The sequence below is a fragment of the Tachysurus fulvidraco genome, chromosome 8, assembly GCF_022655615.1.
Source record: "Tachysurus fulvidraco isolate hzauxx_2018 chromosome 8, HZAU_PFXX_2.0, whole genome shotgun sequence".
NCBI lineage: Eukaryota > Metazoa > Chordata > Actinopteri > Siluriformes > Bagridae > Tachysurus > Tachysurus fulvidraco.
The window spans coordinates 15,010,106-15,038,105 of record NC_062525.1 but is presented as its reverse complement, the minus strand read 5'-3'; the positions used below and the strand labels follow the sequence as shown (position 1 = coordinate 15,038,105).

The 28,000-nt window shown below is 39.8% G+C and overlaps 2 protein-coding genes across 6 annotated transcripts; one reads left to right on the top strand and one right to left on the bottom strand.

The window, feature by feature from the left end:
- Positions 1 to 13: 13 nt before the first annotated feature.
- On the top strand, positions 14 to 12,827 carry tecpr1a (tectonin beta-propeller repeat containing 1a). Its single transcript, XM_027137684.2, has 25 exons — positions 14 to 170; positions 828 to 1,060; positions 1,333 to 1,515; positions 1,584 to 1,706; positions 1,806 to 1,928; positions 2,045 to 2,219; positions 2,340 to 2,440; positions 2,561 to 2,662; positions 2,785 to 2,933; positions 3,215 to 3,762; positions 5,217 to 5,362; positions 5,460 to 5,615; positions 5,885 to 6,034; positions 6,316 to 6,473; positions 7,499 to 7,626; positions 7,737 to 7,839; positions 7,917 to 8,013; positions 8,134 to 8,213; positions 8,321 to 8,377; positions 8,891 to 9,065; positions 9,190 to 9,325; positions 9,678 to 9,770; positions 9,945 to 10,051; positions 11,214 to 11,333; positions 11,417 to 12,827. The coding sequence occupies exons 2-25, from the start codon at positions 836 to 838 to the stop codon at positions 11,561 to 11,563; spliced, it is 3,582 nt and encodes a 1,193-aa protein (XP_026993485.2). The 5' UTR covers positions 14 to 170; positions 828 to 835; the 3' UTR covers positions 11,564 to 12,827.
- bhlha15 (basic helix-loop-helix family, member a15) lies at positions 11,899 to 27,835 on the bottom strand. 5 transcript variants are annotated; one of them, XM_047817490.1, is made up of 6 exons: positions 27,637 to 27,835; positions 26,434 to 26,631; positions 24,398 to 24,643; positions 24,132 to 24,191; positions 22,018 to 22,229; positions 11,899 to 13,741 (listed from the first exon to the last, which is right to left on the bottom strand). In XM_047817490.1, exon 6 carries the CDS (start codon positions 13,709 to 13,711, stop codon positions 13,193 to 13,195), a length of 519 nt encoding a protein of 172 aa, XP_047673446.1. In that variant the 5' UTR covers positions 13,712 to 13,741; positions 22,018 to 22,229; positions 24,132 to 24,191; positions 24,398 to 24,643; positions 26,434 to 26,631; positions 27,637 to 27,835; the 3' UTR covers positions 11,899 to 13,192. The 5 variants fall into 5 exon arrangements, with proteins under 5 accessions (XP_047673446.1, XP_047673445.1, XP_026993490.1 ...); XM_047817489.1 differs by having other exon boundaries at positions 22,018 to 24,643; XM_027137689.2 differs by lacking the exons at positions 22,018 to 22,229; positions 24,132 to 24,191; positions 24,398 to 24,643; positions 26,434 to 26,631; positions 27,637 to 27,835 and adding an exon at positions 14,989 to 19,038 and having other exon boundaries at positions 11,899 to 13,775.
- Between the last annotated feature and the right edge of the window lie 165 nt (positions 27,836 to 28,000).

Below are 28,000 nucleotides of genomic sequence, written 5' to 3'. Positions count from 1 at the left end.
AAGTAACAATATAAGACTCAACCGCTGCCACTTCCTGGTTGGGGATTAAGTGGTGTAGAGGTGGGAAATAGCAGGTCAATTTGTAGCAGTTTATATTCATTTACAGCTGCTTCAGTGGTTTATGAATAATCTCCGAGGATATTCACAGCCATATGTCATCTAACGTCCGGGTAAGTGAGATAACAGCAGATAAGATTAAACTGATATAACTGGGGAATCCCTTTTTAACCCGCTTTGCTAAAATCTTGTCTTGCTACATCCTTAGTTAGCTTCTTCTTTAGTATAATGTGTTTTCCAGGCAGATAGTTAGCCACACGGTCCTGCTGTTACTTCTGTATAAACACTGACATTTCTCTAAACACTATTCTGGCATGTGGTTTATTTTCATTTCTCTTATCAATAACCAGCTCCTATAAAAATCTCTGTTTAAATGATTGCTTTAATAAATGTTGTTTTCGACCCTCAGACTTGTGTTTGTTTATATCTTTTTCATATGGAGCCTGAGGCTAATGTCCGTTAGCTAATCTGAGGTTTGTTTGTTTATCGTTCATTAACATGGACGCGACAAAACGGGGCAGATGGACTTTGTATGTATGATTTTAACGATGATTATCAAAGGGATTTATAACTTTACATTTTGTCAAAAGTAGCTCTTGGGTAGTAAAACTCATTTAGTCAATGTCAGTAATAAGTGTAGCACGACAGCTATTGAATTTAATGAAGTTAATGAAATTCAGATTTGCATATCGTCCATGTCAGTGCTAGTTTTTAAGGCCAGTGACAGTCTGACAGCTCTGTAATCAACACTAATTTGCTTGTTGTTGCAGAGTGCACCATGCCGAGCACCCTCCTGTGGGCTGTAGATGTGTATGGGAGGGTTTACAGCCTGTCGACAGCAGGTCAGCAATGGGAGCAGTGCCGTGATGCTCACCTGGAGTTCAAACGCGTCACAGCTGCACTCCAGTGCTGCTGGGGCATCGCCTGTGATCACAACATCTACCTGTGCGTCCACGCCAGCGAGGTTCCAATTCGCTTCCGGGAGGAAACTTATGAAAATCAGGTAACCTTCAACTGGCGTGCGCACCATGCAGGAGGTGGGATTTGGTAGCCTAGTGGTTAAAGTGTTGGACTACTGACCGGAAGGTCATGAGTTTGAATCCTAGGTCCACCAGGCTGCCACTGCTGGGCTACTGAGCAAGGGCAATTGCTCAGTTGTATAAATTGAAATAAATTGTAAGTCACTCTGGATATAAGGGTGTCTGCTAAATGACGTAAATGTACGGCATGTGCACAGAAAGTCGTCTCATTTGTTTGATGTGTGTTTTGTGGCAGCGATGGAACCCGGTGGATGGTTTCTCAGACCGCCTGTTGCCTAGTGATCGATGGCAGTGGAGTGATGTGACAGGACTGCAGCATCAGCCACTGGACAGCTTCCAGCTTCCATCTGAGAACTGGGAGTGGGAGGCTGACTGGTACGTGGACGAGAACTTTGGAGGAGAGCCCACGGAGAAAGGGGTAAGTGAACATGCTTGATCAGCTGCTGATGTGCTTGTAGCTGTAGCTCATTTAATGCACATTTGCAGGGTTGGACATATGCTATTGATTTTCCTGCCACTTACACTAAAGACAAGAAGTGGAATTCTTGTGTGCGACGTCGGCGACTGGTACGCTACCGGAGGTACAAGTCACAAGACACCTGGGCTAAGGTGTGTGTGTGTAACTAGCTCTCATTACTTGGTTTAATGTTTGCAAGTTTATTTGGTTGTTAGGAAGTGATTGCTTATTTTCTTTTTGTGTGTCATCAGATTCCCTCAGAGCAGACGGGTTCCCTGCCAGACCCATTTAATGATATAAGCTGTGGTGGTTGGGAGATCACAGAGGAGCCCAGGGGCCAGATTTCTCTTTGGGCTGTCTCTCTGCAGGGGAGGGTCTGCATTTAGACTTTTTGTATAATGGATCATTTAAGTAATTGGCAGTTACACAGATTATGACTAATTGTATAAGATGCAATTGTATCATGTGCACTCACTGTGAATTGATGTAGGTGTGGTTCCGGGATGGCATCAACCACTTTAACCCTGAAGGCTCTGTGTGGGAGGAGGTTCCTACACCAGGTGAGGTGGTGCAGATTAGTTGTGGGCCAGCTGATCTTCTGTGGGGGGTCCTGTGGGAGGGACAGTTCCTGGTTCGTGAGGGCATTAGCAGAGACTGCCCTAAAGGTGAGTTAGAATACATCGCAATACTTTTAGTACACTGAAACATAAGTAAAATTATATTATAAATGTATGTTTGATTGTATTTATGCTGTATTTATGTAACAAATAATTCTGAATTACAAGGCACCACATGGGTAGTAGTTGAATCACCAAGCCCAGAAGTCGGAGCTATACACGTAGCAGTTGGTGTCAATGTGGTGTGGGCTGTGACAAAAGATCATAAAGTAAGACAAGAATTAGACATGAGTCACTGTCTGAATCACCTTTTGTTCTTTATTCATTCACTGTGTCAGTTCCAGCTGTCAACTTCTGACACTTGTTTTTTTCCTTATGTTTTATAATAGGTCTGGTTTAGGCGTGGTGTGAATTCCCACAATCCATGTGGCTCAGGCTGGATTGGGATGGTTGGGGAGATGGTGATGATTAATGTGGGCCTCAATGACCAGGTTAGGTGTTAGAAATGTACTTTTAATGCTGATTTTGTGTAGTGTGTGTTGTTTTTTTGTTTAAAAAAAACAAAAACCCCCAGTGGTTCTGCTGTGTTTCTGACCATGTTGCCTCGTTGCAGGTTTGGGGTATTAGCATTGAGGACCGAGCGGTGCATTTTCGCCAGGGTGTGACTGTCAGTGAGCTGAGTGGGAAAGCATGGATAGCTGTGTCTGTGCCCAGAGACGCTGAGCGCTCTCACTCCAGCGCCAGTGCTAGCAGCCTGCAGAGGTAAGTGAAGGACAACAGTGTTGTTTCAATGGTGGAAGCCTGGGGGGAGCTGTCAGCACGCTATGTTTCAGCAGTGATGCTGACTGACTGGCCTTCAGAGTACTAAATGAATTATCATCAGCTCCGGCCACCAGCTGGAGTCTAATCTAAGCTAATATATTATCTGATAATGCTTGTCTGAAGTGTCTTAGTGTTTAGTTTTAGCGTGTGTGTGTGTGTAGACTACAGTCCTTATAAAGCGTTTATGCTAGCATCAATAACATGATAGTTTTGTTTTGCAGTGCCGGATGTTTTTTTGGAGGCGAGGTCCGCCTGCAGTCACAGACCACCGTCCTAAGTGATGTGGACTGTGAAACAGAGAAAGCAGCAGCAGAAGCCGTGCCGTCCTCCTCTGAGGCTGATGAGGCCCCTACAAAACGAATACCGAAAGTGACCAGTGACAGCTTCATCTCAGAGCTAGTGTCTGATAGAGAAGGTCAGATCGGGCAACGTGCCCTCACACAGGCCGCGTCCATTCCCGAGGAGGAGTGTGCAGAGGGAGATACAGAGGGAAAGGAAAATGCTACTGCAAATGTGCTGCTTCCCTCTAGCCAGTCAGGACATTCAGACCACCAGTGGAGCAACGTGGACCTGGAGGAGGCACAGACACACCTGACTGTGGGAACCGGTGGGGATGCTGCTGATACTTGCAGCTTGTCATCTGTAGCTACCTTCAACCTGGGTATGGAGGAACCATATGGGCCTGACGATCACCCCTTATGGGCCTGGGTTAGTGGCGGAGGCTGCTATATTGACTCCCACTCCCAGCTCCACTGGTTCAACTCCACAGGTCAGCATTTTGTCTCAGATGGGTTCAGTATTAGCAATATTTATATTTGTATTACCAATCTTTACAGGATTTAGATATTGGCTGCTGGTGGTGCAGCTCAGTGGTTAAGACCTTGGCTGATCACCACTGATCAGAAGACTGTGAGTTTAGATCCCTGTAAGTTCTTGAATATTACTTCTCAGCTGTCACTTTGTGTAAAAGCCTCCACAAACAAGTACATTAGCACGAGTTGTAGCAGTGATTAAAATTCTGACTCTGTGTCCTGACATTGGATATCTCCCAAAACTGGATCATGGGACAAATGATTTCCACATGGAGATTATATGCCACAACTCCCAGGGTCATCCAGTAAAAGACATAGCACTTGTAAGAAAAACATTTTTTATTTAGTGGTTCGAGCTGCTTGACACCTTTTTAATTTTTTTTGTCTAATTATTACAACAGCATATTATGCAGTAACTGCTAAGATTATTCAGTGACACTGGTAGTGAGTATTTAGTTTACTTGTTTGTAATTTAGGATCATATAGTTTTCCACAAAATATAAACCTCTTCTTTTCTATATTTTCTATATATTTCTAAAGGTGGGGTCTCCGTTGTTTGAAAGCCAATGTTGACATTTGAAATCACCAAAACAAACACGCCCCTAACACAAATGGGTCCCAGCCCTGTATTGATAGCTCCACCCACACATACATCCGTAACCCAGGCAAATAATGGACAGAAATGTGTCTTTATCATAGCTGAAGGGAAGAACAATACGATTGCAGATAAACAAACAAACAAACATGACACACAAGCATAATCATGCAAAGGACGGCATATATTAGTTCTGTGAAACAAAGCAAAACCAACGTTACTCACCTATCGAGAAGGAAAAAAGCGCCTCGGCGTCTTAAGTAAAGTTGGCGCATATTCACAGATTCGAGTTTCCCGAGTCAATAACTCCTGAGCTAAACGCTGTTACTAGCAATACGCGGTTGTAGCTGCCTCTACATTACTACGATAGAAAAGAGGTGTTTGTGTAGTAACAGCATTTAGCTCGGCAGTTAATGACTCGGGAATCTCGAATCTGTGAATATGCGGCCAACTTCCCGCTCCTTCAGTTCTCTCCAGCGCTGGAAAGCTGATCCTATATTAACACGGGTCCTACTTGCCTTATCATAAGTCTTTCTCCGCTGTCTTTTTTTTTGTTTTTATCCACCATGTCAATGTTAAAACCGCTTTCTGCTAATGTCACACGTGCGCACTGAACACTCTCTCCACCCATATTGACAAGACACACCCCTTTCTGCTCATTGGCTACACGTTAGTTTTGTATTTGTTTTGTTTGTTGGCCCGACTCAGTTATCTGAAGCATTTCTCAAACAACGGAGACCCTACTTTTAAGTTGTTGCACATAGAAAAGGCCAAAGCTGGTGAAAATTTTGACAGTGTGACCTCCTCTCTTCGCAGCTCTGGCCTCCTCTATGCAGGCCATGTCGCTCTCCATCACACCTGCACAGACTGCAGCCTGGCGCAAGCAGATCCTGGAACAGCTCAGTGAGAGGTCAAAGCGAGAAATGGAAAACTTCAAACATTATGAACAGGCCATTGAACAGGTGCTCCTTTCAGTGAAACTAACAAAGACTGAATGTGTTCTGTATTTGCATTATATTTAAATTCTATTTTCTTCTCTTCCTCATGTTCTGCCTTCAGTCTGTTTGGGTGAAAAAGGGCTCCATGCAATGGTGGAGGGACTGGAAGCCTCACAAGTGGCTGGATGTGCAGTTTGCACTGGAGCAATTCTCAGGAGCTGAGGGCAACAAGGATGGCATCCTTTTCATATACTATACCTTTAATGATGAAAAGAAGGTGATTTCCACACAAATCTGACAGCTCCTCAATACTCGTGTTAATAATCAGTAACAAAATACATTGTATAAGTCTTATTACAGCCTTATTATTGGTATACAGCATTACAGCTTTTTAGCCAGGTCTTCTTCACATCCTGTCAAAAATTAGGGTCCAGTATGAAAGTAGCTTACCCTTCGAATAACATTACTGCACATGACTAGTTCTTTTAAAACCAACAGTGTGATAGTGTTTAGAATCTATGTCCTTTCTTTTGCTTCCCAATTCAGTACCTACATGCATTCATTAATGAAGTCACCATCCTGGTACCGGTACTGAATGACTCCAAGCACACGTTTGCTGTCTACACACCGGAGAGGACTAAGCAGAGGTGGCCCATCCGTCTTGCTGCTTCTACTGAGCTGGAGATGCATGACTGGGTAAGGAGAGACAGTGTTTCTAAATTCAATCACTGTTAAGTAGTGTAATGAGAGTAAGGTAGGAATCTGATAGCTGGTAAGAGTTCCTCTGGTGATGTTCTTTTGTCTGACAGCTTTGTACCTCTCACAGATGTGTAGTTGTGACAAAAACTTTGACTAAACCCTGACGTGTGGCATCTTGTTTAGTGACGGTTTAGGCAGGAATCTCTCAACATGTAGCAGCCCGTGTTTATCTTGCTGTTGCTGCTTTTTGAGTGACATTGCGTGGTTTTTTTTCTTAGCTGGCCTTGCTCAGTGTTTCCTGCTGTGATTCCCGTGGCATCCAGGGTCCACCCTCAAAACAGGCCATCTGGTCCATTACCTGCAAAGGAGATATTTTTGTCAGTGAGCCCACACCAGGGCTAGAAGCCTCTCCTTACCCCACACCCTGCGACCAAATGTGAGCCATTTCTGTAATACACTAACATGTGGCTTGTCCAAAATTTTAGAATTGCATACTTTATTATTATTATTAGTATTATTATCAGGTACTGTGTTCTTGAACATGGTTAGAAGATACAATGCAGGTGACTGCATTCTTGGCACCCTTCAATAGCTACAATGACTAATCTATGTATTTAGTGATTATTTTTGATCTATGACAACACTCTATTTTAGTTTAAAACAACATTTTAAGAATTCTTCAGCAGATAAATTTCATGTAGCAGAGGATTATGCTTTTGACCCAACTAGATCAGGTAAAGTTTTTTTTCCTTTCCATGAGCAAAATAAACACACCAAAAAACAAAAAAAAAGTCAAATAATGGGTGAAAAATATATATAATACAGTGGCACATTCTGGTCCATAAGGAACACTTCACCGTACTCGGTCATATAATGAGGAGGACAGTGCTAAAGGCAAAGAAGATTCCCAAATATCCACAGTTCAGACTGATATAGTTTAGTTTTTTCCTGTTTTTTTAAAATCAACTATTAAATCAGTGTTTAGCAAAAAAACAAAATAAATACATACATACATACATACATACATACATAAAATTTGTCATATGTTTAGGCTTCAAATATTATTACTTCTATGTTGATTTCGATATTATTATTTTTTTTTTTGCTGATTTTCATGAAGGGTGCCAATAATTGCACAGTAACTATATAGTATAGTTACAGACCCAGTCTCTTATTTAATAACAGTTTTTGAGTGAATAGGTAGGTGGAGTTGGGGGTATTGCCATACAAAGATAACCAGAACATTTTACAACCAACAACCCTAAATTGACTATGCAAGGAAATACAGTAGCAATGGCGTTGTTCTTGATATGTTGTTTTTAAGGTTTTGGGGCTGGAAGAGCTGAAACAATTACCAGACATGCTGTATGAATGTGTTAGGTATTATATTATATGTGCCACATTACAGTATTTAATGTTTCAAGGCCTAATCGGTAATCAGGCAGTTTCATTATTGGGCAGGTTTTGGCGCCAGGTTGGAGGTCACCTAAAAATTGTGGAGTGTAACAGTCTAGGAGTGGTGTGGGGAATCGGCTATGACCACACTGCGTGGGTCCACACGGGTGGCTACGGGGGAGGCATCTTTCAGGGTAAATCAGCTTCTATATTTATTTTTTTAACAGTACTTCTGGTGCATCCAGATAAACCACAGACCTACTGTATATGTTTATATTAAAAAGATGTTATTGTTCATATCCAGGACTTTCCAGCAGCACAGATAACATCTACACACAGACTGATGTGAAGAATGTATATATTTATGAGAACCAGCGCTGGAATCCTGTGACTGGCTACACAAACAGGTAAATGCCAATTTTTAGACAGTTGGTGATGTAATATTGTGTGTGCACTCAATGTATGTCTTGTGTGTTCCCTACAGGGGGCTCCCTACAGATCGCTTCATGTGGAGTGATGCTTCAGGCCTTCAGGAGTGTACCAAATCCAACACTAAACCCCCTTCTCCTCACTGGACATGGGTTTGCGAATTAACTATCAGTTTCCTAGATTAAAATTCTGATAATGTTTTTGACTTTATTTCTTTGTCATATTATAATGTGAGGTATAGAGTATGCTAAATGTGTCTGGTTGATTGGCAGGTGTCAGATTGGGCCATCGACTATGGTATAGCTGGAGGAACGGACAGAGAGGGCTGGCAGTATGCAGCTGATTTTCCAGCGTATGTTTGCGAACATTCATTATATTACATCTGTGCCATGTAATTTAAGCTTTAAATTGGCACATGCTGTTTGCTGTTTTTGTTAACAACATTATTTGTTGTGTCAGGTCATACCACAGTCATAAAACCTTGAAGGACTTTGTCCGTCGAAGGCGTTGGGCCAGGTATTATTAGCTCTGTCTTTGTGTGTGTATGTGGATACTGTTTGGAAAACTGTACTATTTAATAAAATATTTTATGGTTGAGAAAGTTATTAAGTATGTGTTAAAATTAAAATACTTAATAAAAATAAAACTCTACTTATTAGTCTTCCTATTCTAAGGATTCTAAGCTTGTATATCCCATTCTTTATTCTTTATCTACATAGAACCTAATAATATATACACTATTTACACACTATATGTCATATAGCAGTATCTACTGCATATTTTCAAATTGCTCCATATGTATTATCATAATGCATTTATGCTCATGCATGGAGGAGAGTGTTAACTGTGTCATTGTCTGGATTAGGAACGATCTTCCATCCTATCCAGACATTGTGGCTAGCTAACACTGCTCTATGGCTGGCTTAGAACAATTCTTATTATTATGAATTTTTAATGGGAGAACAAACATTTGGAGTGATCCCTGTCACTGAATTTATATCTATGGTGTTTCCACATTTCTCTGTACAGGAAGTGTAAACTCACTACAACTGGGCCATGGCAGGAAGTCCCACCCATCCCTCTGAGTGATATTACAATTTTGCCATGTGGCCCAAAGACCACAGTGGAGCAGGTGCCTTTGTGGGCCATCAGCAACAAGGGAGATGTGCTTTGCCGTTTAGGGGTCTCCTCACTCACCCCTGCTGTAAGAGATCATTTATTAAAACCTAAGCACACAGTATTTACTCTTTTTCTTAGTAGCATTGAAATTATGAATGCTTGAAAAGTTAAATGAATGCACAGTTTGTGGCCTTAAATGGGGTTTCCAGGGAACATCATGGCTCCATGTCGGAACAGACCAACCTTTTAAGTCCATCTCCATTGGAGGGGTGTATCAGGTGTGGGGTATTGCCAGAGACGGCTCAGCATTCTACAGGGGAGCCGTGTCATCCCAAAACCCTGCAGGTGACAGCCTTATCATTCATATTAGCTAAGATTCTCTTTATCGTCTTTATGCCCCTGTTGTAGGTCTGACAGTCTTTACCCATTTTACCCAGTTCTGCATTTCAACATGAGTATGAGTTAATATTTATTAATAGTCAATAATTCTATATAATAATTATAATATTTACCTTTATGGCAAGTTTAATTTAAACTGTTCATTCAGAGGAGGATTTCTGCTGTCTGTGATGAAACAGGATTTGTAAACAGGAGAAAAAAATTATTCAAGTCTTCCACTGTTATGTACTCAAGCAATCCACTGAATGTTGTGCCTCAACTCGATCTCTCTCTCTCCCCCCCGCCTCTGTGCCTACAGGAGACTGCTGGTACCATATTCCCTCTCCGGCTTCACAGAAGCTCAAACAGGTGTCAGTGGGCCGGACATCAGTCTATGCAGTGGATGAAAATGGTAATGCCACTATTAGCTGTGACTCAGAATCTTTTTTTGTGCACATGTCCTACATTTGCTTGTATTTGTTATGCAGGTGCACATTATTTTGCATGCCATAGGTTATTGCTGTGTAATGATGTGTAAGATCAGTACAACTCTCTGTAAGATTGAGGCTTGACTCTTTATTTGCAGGAAACCTGTGGTATCGACACGGTGTGACACCCAGTTACCCTCAGGGTTCATCATGGGAGCACATCTCAAATAATGTTCGCAAAGTGTCTGTGGGGCCACTGGACCAGGTATGTGGAGTTACACAGTTGCAGCTTTGTGTCATAAAGTCAGTGTTGCATTGTATTGTAAAAGACTTATATGATTGCAAAGATCTATAAAATGCATGATGCATGTTGTTGTACTCCCAACTCACTGTTATCACTGTTCAAAATGCCAGAGGGTCACTATGACCCTGACTTACTGTCCAAACTAGCGTCATCGGTCATTGCTTCAGCAAACTTGGGGAAATTACTGACAATTCAGAACAGTAGGACCTGCATTCTCAGATATTACATGGCTACTACTGAGTAACTGTGATACCATTGATAACAGTAGCACATAACTAAATACAAATAAGCAAGCTTGTTTTTTCACAGTTTGACATCAGTGGCATTGACGTATCTGAGAAAGTTAAGACTTGTAAATGTCAGTGTAATAAAAGTTTGTGAACATAAGAGGTTTGTGATGTTTCTGTTTATGAATATCTTTTTCTGGATTTTGTCCCCTTTTGCTGTTCTAATAACTTCCACTCATCTGTGGCCTTCCCACCAGACCAGCTGTGGGGATTTGTGTTAGTTCAACCCTAGAGAATTAGTTAGATCAAGTCACTGATGTCTTGTGAGGAGGTCTGGTGAGCAGTTAGAGTACAAGTTCAACCCAAAGCTGTTCAGTGGGGTTGAGGACAGGGCTTTGTGCAGGACACTCAGGTTTACTCAAAAGATCACGTTTGGGCTTCTTGGTTTCACTGAAGGGAATTTGAAAAGCTACAGCATACAGAGACAATTTATAGAATCATGTGCTTCCAACTTTGGGGCAACAGCTTGAGGAAGAACCACATGTGTGTGATGGGGTCATTCCCTCACAATCCTCTCTATCTCTCTCTGCCTCTCGAAATTAATAAGGTAAAGACTACAGCTTGTTGTGATCTTGAAAAACCACAAATCAAACTCCTGACCTGGAGAGTCTCCTGTGGTGCTAAATGTACTGTTACTAAGAACTGACACTAAAGACTCCTTCCATTCAATTAAAATATTAATCTTTTGAATTAGTCAGAACTACTGTCAGAGTTAGAGTTCAACATCTATATAAACTCTATAGCCTGAATCATTAGAACCAGCTAAGTATGGTTAAGCATTTCAGAATCATGTTTAGTTCAATAGCACTTGTATAGCCAGGTGTCACTCTTTTCAGGTGTGGATCATTGCTGATAAGGTCCAGGGCAGTCACAGTCTGAGCTGCGGTACTGTTTGCCGCAGGCTTGGTGTTCAGCCGATGGAGCCTAAAGGACAGTCGTGGGACTATGGCATCGGGGTGAGTCTTTCTTAAGTGATGTAGCACATTTTTATGTTTGGCCATTTATCTGCTGAGCCAAAACTTGGTATTTCTAAATACAGGGAGGTTGGGACCACATCACGGTGAGAGCCAATGCTTTGGAGGCTCCTCGTTTCCGTATGCCATCACTGACTGACAGCAGGAACAGTGGCACAACGCTACATGGCTTGCAGCCGACAGAAATGAACGGCAACACTGTGGGCTGTTAGCAACGTTATCCTTTTGCCTTTCACCTCACTTTCTCCATCCTTTGCTGTATGCCCCGGTGTAGCAATCCACCCCTTTTCTTCTAGCCATGTAGCTAATGTCTGGTGCAGTTGACACTGATGTTCACAAGCTTCTGACTGTCTGTATATCATTTGTCTCTCAGCACTGACACATCTTGCAGGATCATTCCTTCATAAGAATACGAGGAGCTCCCATGCCATCACACTGTTTAGACTATTTTTAAAAAAAAATTTCAAAAATAGAATGTTTACATTGATATTTTGTATAGTAGGTCTTAAATGTATTTTATTTATTTATTTATTTGTCTATGGTTGTGTGTTTGCTTTCTTTATTTGATTTTAGTAGCAAATAATACAGTGTGTTCAGGGCTTGGTGTAGGCTCGACACGGCACTATACATTTACAGTCATCACAAGCAAAGTTCACACTTTTACAGACAAGCCACTTTGCCAACAGGAAAAAAACAAATAGAAATCAGAATATATGTTCATATACTGTAAGTTCAACAGATTTCCTACTAAGCGCTCAACATTAAAAAACAGAGTAACATCCTGTTCTTGACAAACTTTTCGGAGAAGTGTCAACTGGCTGCTAGGAAAAGAAGTCATCATACATTCAGTTGGCTGTTATCTGTAAGCTCACTGTAGTGGTGTCATTAATACTTGTGCAATACTTAGCATTAACAGTAGACAATGATGGGGATGTTTTTCTTTTCTCAGGAATCCCAAAGCTTTTAAAATTCCAAATGTGTATGGTTTATTAAAATAAATAAAAGAGGAATATCTGTATTGTTCCAGAGGCAGCACAAATGCACAATTTTTTATTTTTTAGACTTTCATTATGGCCAGTGCTAATATATGATCATTGTCATTGTAATGAGACTTTTGTGCTGGCAGGTGAAATGTGGTCTTGTCTTAAAGCATGTTTTTAAGGCATTATGTGCAGGTACGTATAAATAAAATAAATCATTCTCATGTAACAACTCAAATGTTGTTGCTGGTAAAATCTGTCAATAAAATGAAAAGGTTTATACAGGTCTGCGGCATATTTCTGTCGACGTCTCGCAATGAATTATGTCTGATTGGCTTTGGAGATTTTGACCTCCTGTAATTTATGGAATGAAGAACTGTAAAAAAGATAAATTATGGTATAACATGAACTGTATTTGTTAGGTAAGTTAAAACACTCCCCAGTGTTAATGTATGCATGAACTATGCCCTTTCAATAAATGTGACATCAAATACTCCTTAAAGTTTTCTTCATTACTGTCTCAAGATGTTGATCACTAGACAAGGGCTAGAGTTTACTATGTGTCATTACATAGTCTCTAATCTGCCGTTCTTTTCCTTTTCCCCCAATTAGTCCCTGAATGATGTTATTTCTCAGGAATATCTCACTCATTATGGCACAGTGGGAATGGATGAGGTTTTGCATTGAAGACTATAAAAAATAATCTTTCAAACCAAAATTGGATTTTGTGTCTTCTGTAAGTCCATCTTAGAGCCCAACACTTCAGTCTCAGAGTTCCACACTATGTCACTTTCACAGTGAACTGTGCAGTCTCATTATCATTTTCCAGTGATCTGGATACAACTGTGGCCAGAGCTGGTGTTAGCTGCTGTGGCTTAAGCTGCGGATGTGGTCCAGGTACTTAGAAAGATCCTTATGGCTCTCATCCTCAGAGTGCTCCTGGGCATCAACGTGAGGCAGGCAGGCACCGGACATGCCCAGGATAATGGTAGTCAAGGCTTTGATGTAGTTTTTGGCCAATGTCAGAGTCTCAATCTTTGAGAGCTTTTTGTCCATTCGAACGTGTGGAATGGCCTCCCGTAGTGCCTGAAAAGCATTGTTCAGTTTGTGCATCCTCTGCCGCTCTCTCTCGTTGCTCTCCAGCCTTCGTGTGTTACGCTCCTTGGCGCTGCTGTGTTGGCTTCGTCGACGGCGCGTGCCCATTCTCGTTCTGGCACGGCCTTCAATGCCCGATGCCCGCCATGATGCCCCCAGTGGCAGAGAGGCCTCAGATCCCTCCTGTTCACTTGAGCCAGGCTCTACGTCCAGCTGCAGGTCAGCATGCTCCTGCTCAGCCCACGAGTGCTTACTCCGCTTTGAGCACTTTCCTTTAGACTTCATGCTTAAATCACCCACACCACCGTGCAGGCCCTGAGGTAAAAGAAACACGACTCTGTGTTCAACTCTGTCTGAGAGAGAATGAGTAAAAAATATGCAGACGAGATGAATTTATACTGACTTGCAAAGTGTTTGTTTCTTTTTGCACAGACTTAGTATCCGCGAGACTTTATGTCTCATTCATGTAAATTTTCACAGAGAATTCTGACGAACATTAAAAAGAAGTGCACGTGGGCTAGGAAAACTCAGCATGGTAAAATGTTGCCTTTTTCCATCTACGCTAAGTTGCCAGTTTAATAGATACAGCACACGCATCTTATATTAAAGTGCAGTTTTCTTGTGGCAGCATCTTTTGAACAAAATTGCATATATATATAGTTCAATTCAATTCAAGTTTATTTGTATAGTGCTTTTTACAATAGACATTGTCTCAAAGCAGCTTTACAGAACATAAACATAGAGCAGAAGGTAAACATAATTAATGATAAAGGAATTAACGAATAATAAAAGAAATAAGAATTAACAGAATAAAAATTATATATATATATATATATATATATATATATATATATATATATATATATATATATATATATATAGCATATATACACACACACACACACACACACACACACACAAGTGGGCCTAAATGAGCACTGATATATCTTTGATGCTATACTTAAAGCTAGTACACTACACTAGCTGATAGTGAACTGATAGGAAACGCACAATGATGTTAGAAAAAATGTACAAAAAAAGAAAAGAAGAGTTTGGTACCTTTACGTCTGAGATTGTAAACCACAAATAAACAGTAATTAATCTGCATTTATGCTCAGGCTTTTACTGTTCTTTGGAAAATGTTGGCATTTAAAGGGAATTTGCCTTAAACAACAGTTTGAGAGAGAACTCATCACCAGGTTTCTTTACTCTTCCTCCTTAAAAATTTAATTGTAATTCAAGCCAAATACTATTCAAGGCACAAATACAATCAGTGTGTTTGAACTGTGCTTTAAAGGGACTCTTTACCAGATGAAGCAAGCACATGGCCATGATAAATTGGACCTCAGCTCATGAACACACAGGCATGTCGTTACAGTATAAAGAATTTAATCCCAGGAACTGACACAGGTTTTAATTCGATATGTGCTGGTGGTTTGGAGCACTACAGGTTCAGCTACAATGTGAATGCAGTTTATTATGGTGAAGAAACAAACTTTTTTTCTTTTAAGTAGAATGATGAGAGAAAAAAGATAAGAAATAAAACAAAAGTCATGTCTTACCGTGAAGTGGAATTGTATACAACTGCTGCGAAAGTCAGTGGCAGCCAATGACAAGAACTTAATGAAGAGCACTAATAAGACACTTGTTAGTGTTTCTCTCAGGACGGAGCTGGAAGCCACGGTGACCGTTTTCTTTAACGAACTGAAGCGATAACGGTCACATACGCGGCTACCTGTTTCTGTCTGATGTCCACGTAGCACTGCTTCCACCAATGAGAGCAGAGATCTGCGGACCCATCCGAAACCGAACACTACCGAGCTAAGTAGTGTAATAACATAGTGCTAAACGGCAAATTATCACAGTTATCATAGTTGGCACACTATTTTCGACTAGGTTTGGAAGGTGTCCAATAGCTGCCAGGGGCGCGCGCGTACTTCGCGAGCGCACTAGGAAACGGTTATAAATTTGAATATTTTTGGCAAATTAAGCAATAGGATTTATAGGAGTTTGTGTGTGTGTTTGTGTGTGTGTGTGTGTGTGTGTGTGTGTGTGTGTGTGTGTGTGTGTGTGTGTGTGTGTGTGTGTGTGTGTACAAAAGCTGTAAGGAATTAAATAGATGTAAAATGGCTCATTCCATGGTTTCTGCCTTAAGCACTCACACTAGCAGCATTACTGCAGTTATCTACTACATTAGCATTAGCTTAATCCCCTTTGAATTTCAAATTCAGTGCAAAAAAACGGAATGAAGGCTTCTTATTACTTTTACACACAAGTTGCCTTTGCAAAAGCTGTAAAACAGGATGTGTGGGAGCCACCCTGTTAATACACTTTAAGTGTTAATCAAACATTAGGAAATCAAATATAGACATGCTTGTTTGATGTTACCTTTAAAGTCAATGTGAAACCTACACGATATACATATATAGGCTACTGTATATTTACAAAGTAAGCAGTAAAGCAAATTTTAAAACATCATTATCATAAGTGTCTATCACTTAGTAAAGACCATGAGTTGTAGAGTAGAGGAGTTGTGCGTATTAAAGAGGTCCCCATTCTAATAAAATGTAACACGATGTGTACCGCAAAGAGCATTTCAAGGATGTTTCTGGGGTAAATGTGTAGTGCACACCTGCTGAGCTCTCAGAGGCTATCAGTCCAGTTCCCCTGCCCCCTCATAAACACACACACACACACACACACACACACACATACATACACAAAGATGTCCTTGGTGTGCACAGTTTGAACATTCAAATTGGTGCCAAGGCTTCCCAGTCTTAGTCTGCTCTTTTTAATCTAGACTAGTCTGGCTGCTGAGACTATGGAAACATGTCTTATGCAAGTACACGGTTTATTCATGGTTGCTCTGGTACTGATACAGTGCTCTGGCAACAGGTCAAGAATAGTAGATTCATCAGCAATTAATGTATTCTGTAGACATACACATACAGTGCATACACATGTAGATAAACACCAATCTTCTACAAGCCTCTTTCATCCATCTAGTTACTTAAGGCTAAAGAATTTACATAATTGCATGTTCTGTAGTTCTGAAGCGAGCGAATATGAAAGAGTTTCTGATTTGCATGTTCTGTTTGCAGGAGTCTTAAGTACCTCCCATAATCTCTGGTAAGCAAGTTACTCATTGGCAAATCTTTGTGTTACTTTCCAGTGTCTGTAGCAAGAAAAATGTAAATGATGTGTAAAAACCGTTTTTGTCTTAAGAGCAAGGATAAAGCATTGAGCAAATATTTTATAACTCACTTAGGAAAAAACACACAATTAAAGTTTAGACGTCTCTGTCAGGAGCAAAAGTACACAGCTGGCTTGCTTCAAGGGCAAGACTAAAAATAGCTAACCAAATACTGGTCCCTTCCTTACACCTGTATTTTTCACCCAAGAGAGAAGTGTAGGCAAGCAGATAAAAAGTGGATGACAAACTCACTGACTGTTCAAAATGATGTTGTTTTCTTAATCATACTTTAATGTTAAAATGAAATGATATTACAGTTAAATCATAATAGACAACATTAAAAAATACAGGAACCACTGATTTATCCTGTGCAGCCGAGTGCAACAATAAATTGCTGGACTGTTTTGACTTTGACGATAACAGATGCTCAATGGTCCACTCTTTGATGTCATACTGCCTCTGACATCATTACACCTCTTCTGCTCTCAGTGGACAAGAGATCAGCCAGGAACCAAGGCATTAAAACCTGCCACATGCACCGTCATAAAAGGTGGATGAGGAAGATAAGTCACTTTTTCCATGAGCTAGAAGCAACCCAAATGAGAGGAAAATAATAATGGTCTGTTATGTCAGCAGGCCTAAGCTGGATGACCGTGAAATGCATCAACTAAAATCATTAAAAGCATCTCTTTCTCTCTCTCTCTCTCTCTCTCTCTCTCTCTCTCTCTCTCTCTCTCTCTCTCTCTCTCTCTCTCTCTCTCTCTCTCTCTCTCTCTCTCTCTCTCTCTCTCTCTCTCTCTCTCTCTCTCTATTCCTTCTTTCCCCTGAAAACAAATGCGTTGTCCAGTTACCACACTTATTTAAAATATTCAGAAGCCCATTGGCTATTTGCTGTAGATAATTATCAGAAGCTTTATACCACATAGCAAACCCTGTGCATGTGCTGTGGTTAAGTGGGTCTTTGTAGAAAAGTCTGTTGGGGACGATTATATATATAAATTGAGGTATACAGTATGTAAATGATATAAATGTTTAGTATGCTGTGTAAACCACAAAGAATTTACACTATAAGAGTATTGAGAATATCTAGTACATACATATATCTGACTAGAAGTGAGAAATTTGTCTTATGGATTGGTTATTTTTCTTTTTTATTATTTTTTTATTTTAGCATGTTGGCAATACTATCGGAGTATTACTGTGGTCTAAATACAAAGACTTCATTTGGCAATGAAATCTCAAAGGTTACACAGGTTTGTTAGGCAAGTGCATGCTAAGTGAAATCACTTAAATATATTTAGGATGTGTAGAATTTGGATATGTAGAATATCTGATGTGCTCACTGGTGCAAAAACAATAGACACATAAGGTCATTACTGGAGTGGCTCGGTTCTATAGGTCCAAATACTGCTCCAGTCTGTCTTGGGGACACTCAACAGAGGCTTAATGCATTTCAGCTACCAGAATTTATCAGTAATTAGTGCCCAGTGACCTCCTGAGAGATTGTATTGCAAATCCTCTTCTGGTCAACACTACTTCCATTAAGCACCAAGGACCAGATTAAGTAACTCTCAAAAGCCAGAAAATTACAAAATTAGTCAGTGAGCACTTTTTTCCTCTATGGAAGAACACTCATCCTGTCAGAGAGCATCTATGGTTTTCTCCTGTTCTCTCGGCGAAGATCTTGTATAAATATTGGTACCAAGCATCAGCAACTACGCAAGAGGAAACATTTTCCCCTGCCATGGTCACTAGGCAACCCTGAAATGGGTGACTCAGACAGCATACAGAAAGATGACTCAACTGGTGCTGTGACGAAGTCAGAGTAGCAATACACACACAGACACACACAAATGTACATATGCCTAAAAAAGAGTCTGTACTAGAAGATAAAGATTTTATGATGCCTCTTCAGAGAGAAGTGAGTGGAGAATTTATCATATGCACACACCCCACACACACACACACACACACACACACACACACACACACACACACATACACACACATACACACACGCACGCGCGCACACACACATCGTCATCATCAGTGTGTGAACATAAAGGCTTTCTGGGCAGGCAGACCTAATCTCATGTGCTTCTATCATGTGGATTAACATCTCTTTGCCTAACAGGTGTCTTTAGCTTCCACCTCTTCCAACTCCCCACGCCCTACAAACACACACACAAACTCACACACACACACACACACACACACACACACACACACACACACACACACACACACACACACACACACACACACACACACATAGTGAAACTGTAAGGAGTGGTCCAAACAACCGCTTTCATACTGTACATTAACAGTTTTAACAGTTAACAAACTAGCTTTACTAGAAAAGCTGCAACAGTAGCACTCAGCTAAACTAATTCAACCTCTGGATTCTTCTGTAACTGGAGAAGGTAGTGCTTTTTTTTTTTTTTTTTTTTTTTTAATAATGTCAAGAATAATTGGTTCGACCACAGGTTTATCTCCAGTTGTCTTTGTGAAGAGCTGTATCTCACACAACAGACAGGGTGGAAAATACTATTTTTATTTAATGTTTTATATATTTTTTAATTATATATATATTTTTTTTACATTTCCTATCATTTTTATTTATTTTATTTATCTAAGTACTGGTTACAAACCCTAGGTTTCTTCTTCGATCTTCAACAATGACTGTACACTGAGCAGGACTTGAACAGGCTCCAACTCCTTTTATTTCTATTTCAGTTCAAAGCATCTACTCACATTTATAAATGTATAAAATCAGCATCAATATGGTGGATGCTATAGCTAACAGTGTGCCACCAGGATTTGTTGATGAGCTCTTAGCCTGTTTTCTTTGCTAATTGCAGCAATGCCTAAGCAGCAATTCAGATATGTTATCTCTGATTAATTCATTAGCAAACTTTGTAGCAGTAGTCCTGTATATGACCTGCAAACTTTAATGATATTGTACACTGGATTTTAACTACAGTGCTGGTCCATCACTGGTGTTCCATTTCAGTCTATGGATGGGATAGTTACTGTATAGTAAAAGATTGACTACTGTTAATAATGCTTTGTAATGTATTTACATGTTTTTTTAAGGTAAAAAAGACTATTACCTGTAACTGAAATAGATTTAATTGGGATTATATGTCATGAATCTACTCCAAGTGGCCCAAATAAACACTGACGAAACTGAAGCCATACGCAGCTCAGGTGGCAGAAGCTGTTTATAAAAGAGTCATATTAAATCCCTTTAGGAGTTTAGCAAAGTCATGTTGGAGACTTGGCAAAAATGTGTGTAACATGAACAATGTATTATTTCTGTCTAACTTTGATATTTTGTGTATGTTCATGATATTAAATCCAGATTAAGTCTATTTTAATTCCTAGTAGCAACACTATAAATATGGAAATGTCCAAGGGGGTGAAAATTTATACAAGGAACTGTAATAGGGGTGTGATACTGGTTGCCCGATTTAATTTCAAGCCCCTTCCCATATTTCAAGAGACAAATTATAATAAAATTATTATAATTGCTAATTATAATAATCTTAAATAAAATTTTATTCATAAAATACTTGCTAAGCCTGCAATTGATACGTTTTCAGTTCCTGCCTTTTTTTTATTGCCCTGCATTATGTGTCTCCCTAGTAAGCTAACTGCAGTTTAAGTCACAAGATTGATTTATCCAGGCTTGAACAGTCTCACTGGGTATAGCAGAAAGTTTTTAATGTTGTCAGTCAGTGTTTAGCGATTCATTAGGCTGAGCAGTTAGACTGCTTGTGTATGCATATTTATCTTTCTACTGCTCTAGCTGCTTAGTACTGACAAGTAATGGTTAATAAAAGTTAAATACAAGTAAGCCAGACTTTTGTATCGCTTATGATATCTGCCTGGTTGTTTGCTCTCCATTGGTTTCTTTGCTTTTTTAAAATGTGTTCAGTATTAATGGGTGCCCAAGGCTCATTCATGCACATAGTCTGCCACAGGAAAGTTACTGAAGCACACATTGCTGAAAAAGTTCATGCTTTCTAAGGTATTAAGGTCTCAGGACACATAATACATTGCAGCTGCATAGCCAAAGACTGATCTGAGTGTCCATGCTGACCCCTGTCTACTACAGAAGCAACTACAATGGACATGTGAGCATCAGAACTGGACCATGGAGCAACTTGAAAAGGTATTCTAGTCTGAGGAATCATGTTTTCTTTTACATCATGTAAATGGCCAATTACGTGTGCATCAGTTGCCTGGGGAACAGAAGACACCAGGATGCATTATGGAAAGTCGTCAAGCTGGTGCAGGCAGTGAGATACGCTGGGCACAGTATTGCTCGGAAATCTTGGGTCATGGCATTCACATGGATGTTACATGTTCACATGTACCAGCTACCTAAACATTGTTTCAGGCCAAGTATGTGACAGTGACCTGTTTCAGGATAATGCTCTGTGCTACAGTGCAACAGTTGCTCAGGACTGGTTTGAACATGACAAAAAGTTTCAGGTGTTGACGTTGTCTCTAAATTCTACAGATTTCATGAATGAGCATCTGTGGGATGAGCTGGACAAACATATCTAGATCCATGGAGCCATACTTACTGTACATCTTGAAGGACTGCTGGTTACATCTTGGTGCCATACAGTATACCACAGCACACCTTTACAGGTTTTGTAAAGTCCACGCCTCCCTCAGTGGATCCGAGCTGATTTGATGACACTGATCAGAGTGTTTCCCATACATTATTTATTTTTATATTTACTGAAGATTATTGGAAGGACTGGTATTTACAATCTCATAGTTTCACTTAAAATTCACTAAATGAGGTCTTCATGCACAATGGTGAATAAAAGGACAGATAACAGACAGATTAACAGCTAGTTAATAAAAGGACAGATGCATTGTATGAAATGCAGTCAATATGCATATCAGGAAAGCATCTAATCAGACTGTAAAGAATAGACATTATTAAGGGTGCTAAAACGCAGGTTTGTAGTGAACATCAATGCCCTCTTGAGTCCATCAGTGAGAGTACAGCGTAAGTACTTTAGTGCCCACTAGTGGTCATGTAAAAGGATGATGATTAACTCCTACAGTTTAATAATCAGAAACTGGGAGTGAGTGGAGAAGCTTCTTTCTGTTATCTGTGTGGATGATGTGGACAAAACTAATGATCATCAGCACTACGTTGTGCTGAGAGGATGGTCATAGTGGTTGTGACGCTCCTCTGGCAACAAAATCACTGATGCTGGAGTTTTCCTCGTCACACTCATCAGCACCAGGATATTGTTCCCTGTGGACAGCGTATGTTTGCTACACACACACACACACACACACACACACACACACACACACACACACACACACACACACACACACACACACACACACACACACACACCTGAATAAAGTTGCATATGGTATCTCATTCAGGCACATGGTGAGAAGGAAGACGGGGCTCATATTTCCTTGCAGTTGGGTTTCTATGGTTTGTTCCTGTCTGGTTTCACAGAGGACCTCTTGATGAAGATGAATGGACAGACATTTGACACTTTTTCCACTTGACTTGGCATATACTGTAGAGTGGGCAAAATTCTGTTGAGAAAATTATCCCTAAAAGGAAGAGAGGGAAGAGAGAGAGAGAGAGAGAGAGAGAGAGAGAGAGAGAGAGAGAGAGAGAGAGAGAGAGAGAGAGGTGGGGAGTGTGGGAGTGGGAGAAAATCTGAAATTTAAGACGTTCCATGAATGACTTATTATTACATAATAAATAAATATCTTCTGCTAAGGTAGACCACATGCTTCCAAAATATAGGCAGATTAAAATAAAAAGCCATCGTAATAAATCAGCTACTATTATTATAATCCTGACTCTCCTGAAACCACTCATGTTAAATTGAGCATTTTTCACAGTTTCGTCTACCATAGCAAATGTAAAGCTGTTGTACTTCAGTTGTAGCAAGCTCTGGTACTGATTAATAATAATTTTATTCTATCTAAGAGTTGTATGCCACACCTCATCTCCTTCATCATTTGTGACCTTATAACACCTGATATGGACACCTACTGATGGCCTACTGATGTATGCATATTAACCCTAGAGGTTAGAATGTGTCCCAATAAAATCCTAAATCCACACACACACACACACACACACACACACACACACACACACACACACACACACACACACACACACACACACACACACACACACACACACACACACACACTTATATCAGTCCTCTTTAAGAGAATGAAACCAGAGCCAAATCTTTAATGTGGCGATTCAAATAGTCCAGCCTTCTCCACTAACCTACAGTAGCTATTTTCACTATCATAACTTATCCAATTACACTGTTCTCATGAATTGTTTTCACATGTTCCAGATTTCCACCTGGTGCACTATACTCCTACACCTCATCAATGACATACAGCAAAAACCAGCATACTGTAACCAAGTGCACCGATCCCAGAAGGTTTTTCAACATGAGTGACACAGGATCATGTGAGGATGTCATGGGCAAAGTAAAAGCTTTAAAAGCAAAGTGACCCTACCACCAAAAAGGGGAAAGCCTCGTTATTTTAATTCTGTTTCGATTGCTGTCATCACCAATTGAGCACACAAACAAAATATGCTCACAAAAAAAGGAGACAGGAACTTCGATATATCTTTTTACACAAGAAGAGCAGAATCATCATATCCCTCCAACAGTTGACACCAAACAATTCATGAGAGCTGTGTAATTGGATGCTATTGGGCTTATTCTGAGCATGCAAAATAGAGCCAGTGGTGCTGAGTGCTGTGTACCACTACCCCAGCACTGCTCGTCTGGTGCCTCACTGCATAAGGGACATGAACGAGATATCCCCTTCAACTACTGACACCTTTTTTTGGAAACGTCAAGAGGGTAGCCTATACGTCAGAGCTGTATAGACAGTGAAAAGTGCAAGTGTAACCATAATTGAATGCAAATATAATAAACCTTTAATACACTACATTTACCTATGAGTGTATTTAAATCAATAACTTGAATCATGTTCATTCAATTTCATGAAATAAAAAAAATCTAAATTCAAAAGTGGCAAAAGTGAATCTGAGATTGCAGAGAGCATCAAATTTGAATTGTTAATGTACTTTTGATGTTCAGTCCTAAGCCAACCAGGCTTAAGATTTAGAAATGAGATCAGGCTGAGTTGGCACAGACTCTGCCAATGAACATCTGAACAGTCTAAATAAGGGGTGGCTGCCCTCTGAGAACGAATCCGAGCGAGGCTCCTTCCACTCTATATGTTTCTGCTTTTCCTGGTACTATGGCTCACATGGCTTACCTGATAAAACTGGTTTATGATTTTGAGTCAACAAATTCACATAAAATACAGATAGGGCGTTTTAAATTAATTACTGGAAGGATGCCAGTAATATCTTTTTTACTACAATACCCATAAAAGCAAATGACTTTATGAGTAAAATGATCAACAACAATCATGTGACTATACATAGAAAACATTCTTTACCCCAGGTAATGCTGAAAAATTAAATTGTGCAGATCCACACAAGTTCACACTGGAATTCTCCTATGAAGTACAAAGAAAATAGACAAGAAAAATAGTGCAAAATGGGTTTATGAGACTTGATTTTCTAGTGTCTGATTGGATTGTGTAAGGGTCAGCTTAAAGGAAACACAGAGAACAGAGAAACAAGCTTATATGTACTTTTTGAAAATCCGAGTACAGATATATGTTCAGCGGTAAGAACATTAGTGTGTTTGGTGTAGATATACCTGACATATAGTTAGTGTTCAGTGGTATAGAGGTTCAGTGTGTTTGTGGGCAGAGCTGAATGTAGGCCACTGAAGTTCTTCCATGCCATCCTTGTCAATCCATGTCTTCCTGGACCACACTTTGTGTAGAGAGGCATCACACCGGAACAGCTTAGGAGTAATCTCTAATTTCCAGTGAAGGGAAATTGCAGCCTACAAAGACATACTAGATTCCAACTTTGTGGCAACAGTTTGGAGAATGTCCACCTGTAGATTTAATAGTTGTTGGTGCCAGTTCAGTGTTTCAGAAATGCAGAATATTGCATAAAACAAATACCAGCCAATATGACATGTGGGTGGAAAAACCTTATTGGTGTCTAGTTTGAACTGACAGGAAGGTTACAGTAACTCAAATAACCACTTACTATAACCACAGTAAGCAGAAAAGCATCTATTCTGCACTACAGAACTGAAGCAACTAGGATCTTTTTAAGAATCCTGTAAGGATTCTTAAAAATATTTTATATATTTTATATTTTAGTTTCAATACATTTTTATGTGAAATATTGAGCAGTAATAGTTCGTCAGAATTACTAAAAGTGTCAAAGGAGGGCCATTGACGCCAGTACCACACTTGTCCTGTTCTCTGTGACCCCCATGAGAGCTGGACAGCTGTGAGGAATTTAATGTGTTTCCTTTTCTCTGCAGTGTTTACAGATGGGATGAGTTAACATGGTCATTAAAAAGACCAGGCAAGCCTGGCAGACATCTCACTCACATGGGCAGAGACAGAGCCAACAAAGAACTGTTTCAGCTTTAGTTCCCCCATTTCCCTTTCACCACCTTTCACAACTAGGAATTTTCATCTATGATAAATGAGATGACAAAGCTTAATAAGCTGAAATGCAAAAATGAGGTTTGATAGTCAAGCAGGAAGGATCAAGTGTTAAGGATCAAGTCTGTCCAGCACATGCCGTAAGCCCATAGAGAGACCAGTGTCTGCTCAGGGAAACCCCAACTGGCACACTGGGTAGGACCCTACTCCAGTTGCACACTCTACATTTCAATTCAAAACACACTGATCCAGTCAGGGGTACTATTGGTAACTTTGTCTACAGGCATTAACAAGTTCTTGTCCCAGATCAGACATCAAAGTAATGATTTATTACAACCAGAGTCTAAAATCAGTCAAGAATTTCAAAATAAAATTCTCAAAGCTATAACCACATTGATTCAATAAATGTAAAAGGTATTTAACTGTCACAACCAGGTGCTATGTAGAGCTTCAGTGGCTGCAGTCTCTCGAGTTTGCATTTGCTGTCACATTTAACACCCAGAATTGTCAACACCTTGTCCACTAAATCTACCTGGCCACTAAAAATGGGGCAATTTTTAAAGGGTTTCCCAAACTAGATCACATTTTAGCTGACCTACCCGTTTCAACTTTACAATTTCAGAGAATCGTGGTGAGGAATCAGTGATACCTTTATTCTACATTTCTTCAGAATTCTCTTTTAAGACTATACTTGTCTAATGCCTACTCATTTTTAGGATTTAGAGAACTCATCTAAAAGATTTATTTTAAATTCCAACATGGAAGAGGGAAGACAGGAAATTGCCCTGTGTGCTGGTTTCTCTATTTTCTGCCTGTGTAAAGGTGCCAACAGATTGTTGCCGATGTAGAGGATACCTGATCCACAAGCTGAGGTTGACCATCTCTGGTAAACCATGTGCTGGAGAAAGTGAGTGACTGCAAGATATTACACAACAGCCCAGTCTGAGCCCATCATATGAAGCACTGTGCTGCATTGTGGAGCATGTTAAAGGCTCGAAAATGCTGATATAATGAACAGCAGTGTCTCTGTGGGATCTTCTCTTAACAAATATGGACAAATGAGAGAAGAAGTGATTGCATATTCACTCAGATGCATGATTTGTTTCATCTATTTTTGTTAATATAACAGGAGAGAAAATTAAAAAAGAAAATTATGATAACCAAATTTATGTGCACTTTAAGATTTACATTCAGTGATCTCAAAGGTTTGATCTATACTCACAAATGCAAAAGGGTGTTGAATGACGGATATCAGAGTTGAAGAACAAAAAAAAACTGAGGACCCTGTTTGGGCTAAACCCAAGAGTCCTGCTGACATGCTCCCATCACAGCTGGTTAGCTGGAAATAGCCAGAGCTGTAATTGAGCCCTAGAGAACAGGAATCACTGTCTCAGACCTTGGGAATAGTGAGGATCCTTTCCTAATGAGTAGAGCATGTTAAACACGATTTGTTAGGTAACACAAAAACTGCTTCAGTCAAACTGCCTAATGACAATCCCATTAAAACATCAAGTGCAAGCAAATGTTCTGTACGGTGTAAATTGTGTAGATCCATCAAGAGAAGATTAGTGGTTGGATTACAGAGAATGTTTCAGAGATATCATGAAGATGTGTGGGAATAAGTGGATACAGTTATTTTAACAACACTTTCATATCAGTGCACTGAACTCTGTTTATTTGTAAATATTCCTAAAGCTGTCATGAAAATGCTTCAGAAAGAAAGAAAGAAAGAAAGAAAGAAAGAAAGAAAGAAAGAAAGAAAGAAAGAAAGAAAGAAAGAAAAGCCTTGTCCATGATATTAACCAAAAATTATTAACCAATAGTCAAAATATATAAAGTATATTGGTACTGATTCCATATAATATATGTGTTCAATTGAAACCATGGCTTTGAAGCTTTAGTTGTATTAAACACTATGAAATATTCTGACATGAATGAAATAACAGTATTAATAATTGTGATAAACTTTTGATAAACTGAACCCACACATGTGTCCACACATTATAAAGTGATGTATTGGCTTCCTACAAGTTATTAGCAAAGGATTATTATATCAATCGGACACTCAGTTAAATCATAAGCCTCCAATTTTGAACTGGATTTACATCCCTAAAGAACATACAAATACACCAACATGGATTTGATGTAAGAGATAATCACTTTGATAAACTCAATACAACATAGAACAAAATGTTACCGTATGTTTTCACATAGCAATATCACACCACTACAAAAATAAACCTAAATAAATCTTATATGTGAATGGCTATTAAATGTTTTTATTCTAGCTAAAGATAAACTATATAATAGTCCACTGATGACCAAGAAAATAGGCTTACTCCAGTTTGGCTAGAAGTGACACAAGTTTAATGGATAAGACCCCTGTAGTAAACAGTTATAATTGTAAAACTGTCTCTTTACTCACCATAAGACAGTCATGTGAATGAATAGACCCAGTGTACAATCACATGCAGCTGAGTTTGTTGAAAACCACCTGTGTATATAAGCATTGAAGTGGAGAACAAAAGATGAGAAACTAAGTGTGTAAGACAAAATATGGACTCCAGCCCCCACCAATCCCTGTCACACAGGAAACCTGGCCTTCCTGCAAACAAGAGAATGTGTATGGAGAGGAACAAGGCCACAGGGGCAGGTAGCAGGCTGGGAGGATGTTTTTGTCATTGCGGGCTGGCAGCACACACCAGCGTGCAAGCGTCCATCCTGAGGAAAAGAGCCTGTGGAGGAAAAGGAGCTCACGTCACCTGTTGCACATGCAGACGTACACGCAC

What these genes read in the sequence shown, in the direction of transcription:
- tecpr1a (XM_027137684.2), top strand. Translation starts at nt 836, where the DNA reads ATGCCGAGCACCCTCCTGTGGGCTGTAGATGTGTATGGGAGGGTTTAC. An exon ending in GAGAGCCCACGGAGAAAGGG is followed by an intron (nt 1,516 to 1,583) that starts GTAAGTGAACAT and finishes GCACATTTGCAG; the next exon opens with GGTTGGACATATGCTATTGA. An exon ending in ATGAACAGGCCATTGAACAG is followed by an intron (nt 5,363 to 5,459) that starts GTGCTCCTTTCA and finishes TTCTGCCTTCAG; the next exon opens with TCTGTTTGGGTGAAAAAGGG.
- bhlha15 (XM_047817489.1), bottom strand. Translation starts at nt 13,711, where the DNA reads ATGAAGTCTAAAGGAAAGTGCTCAAAGCGGAGTAAGCACTCGTGGGCT.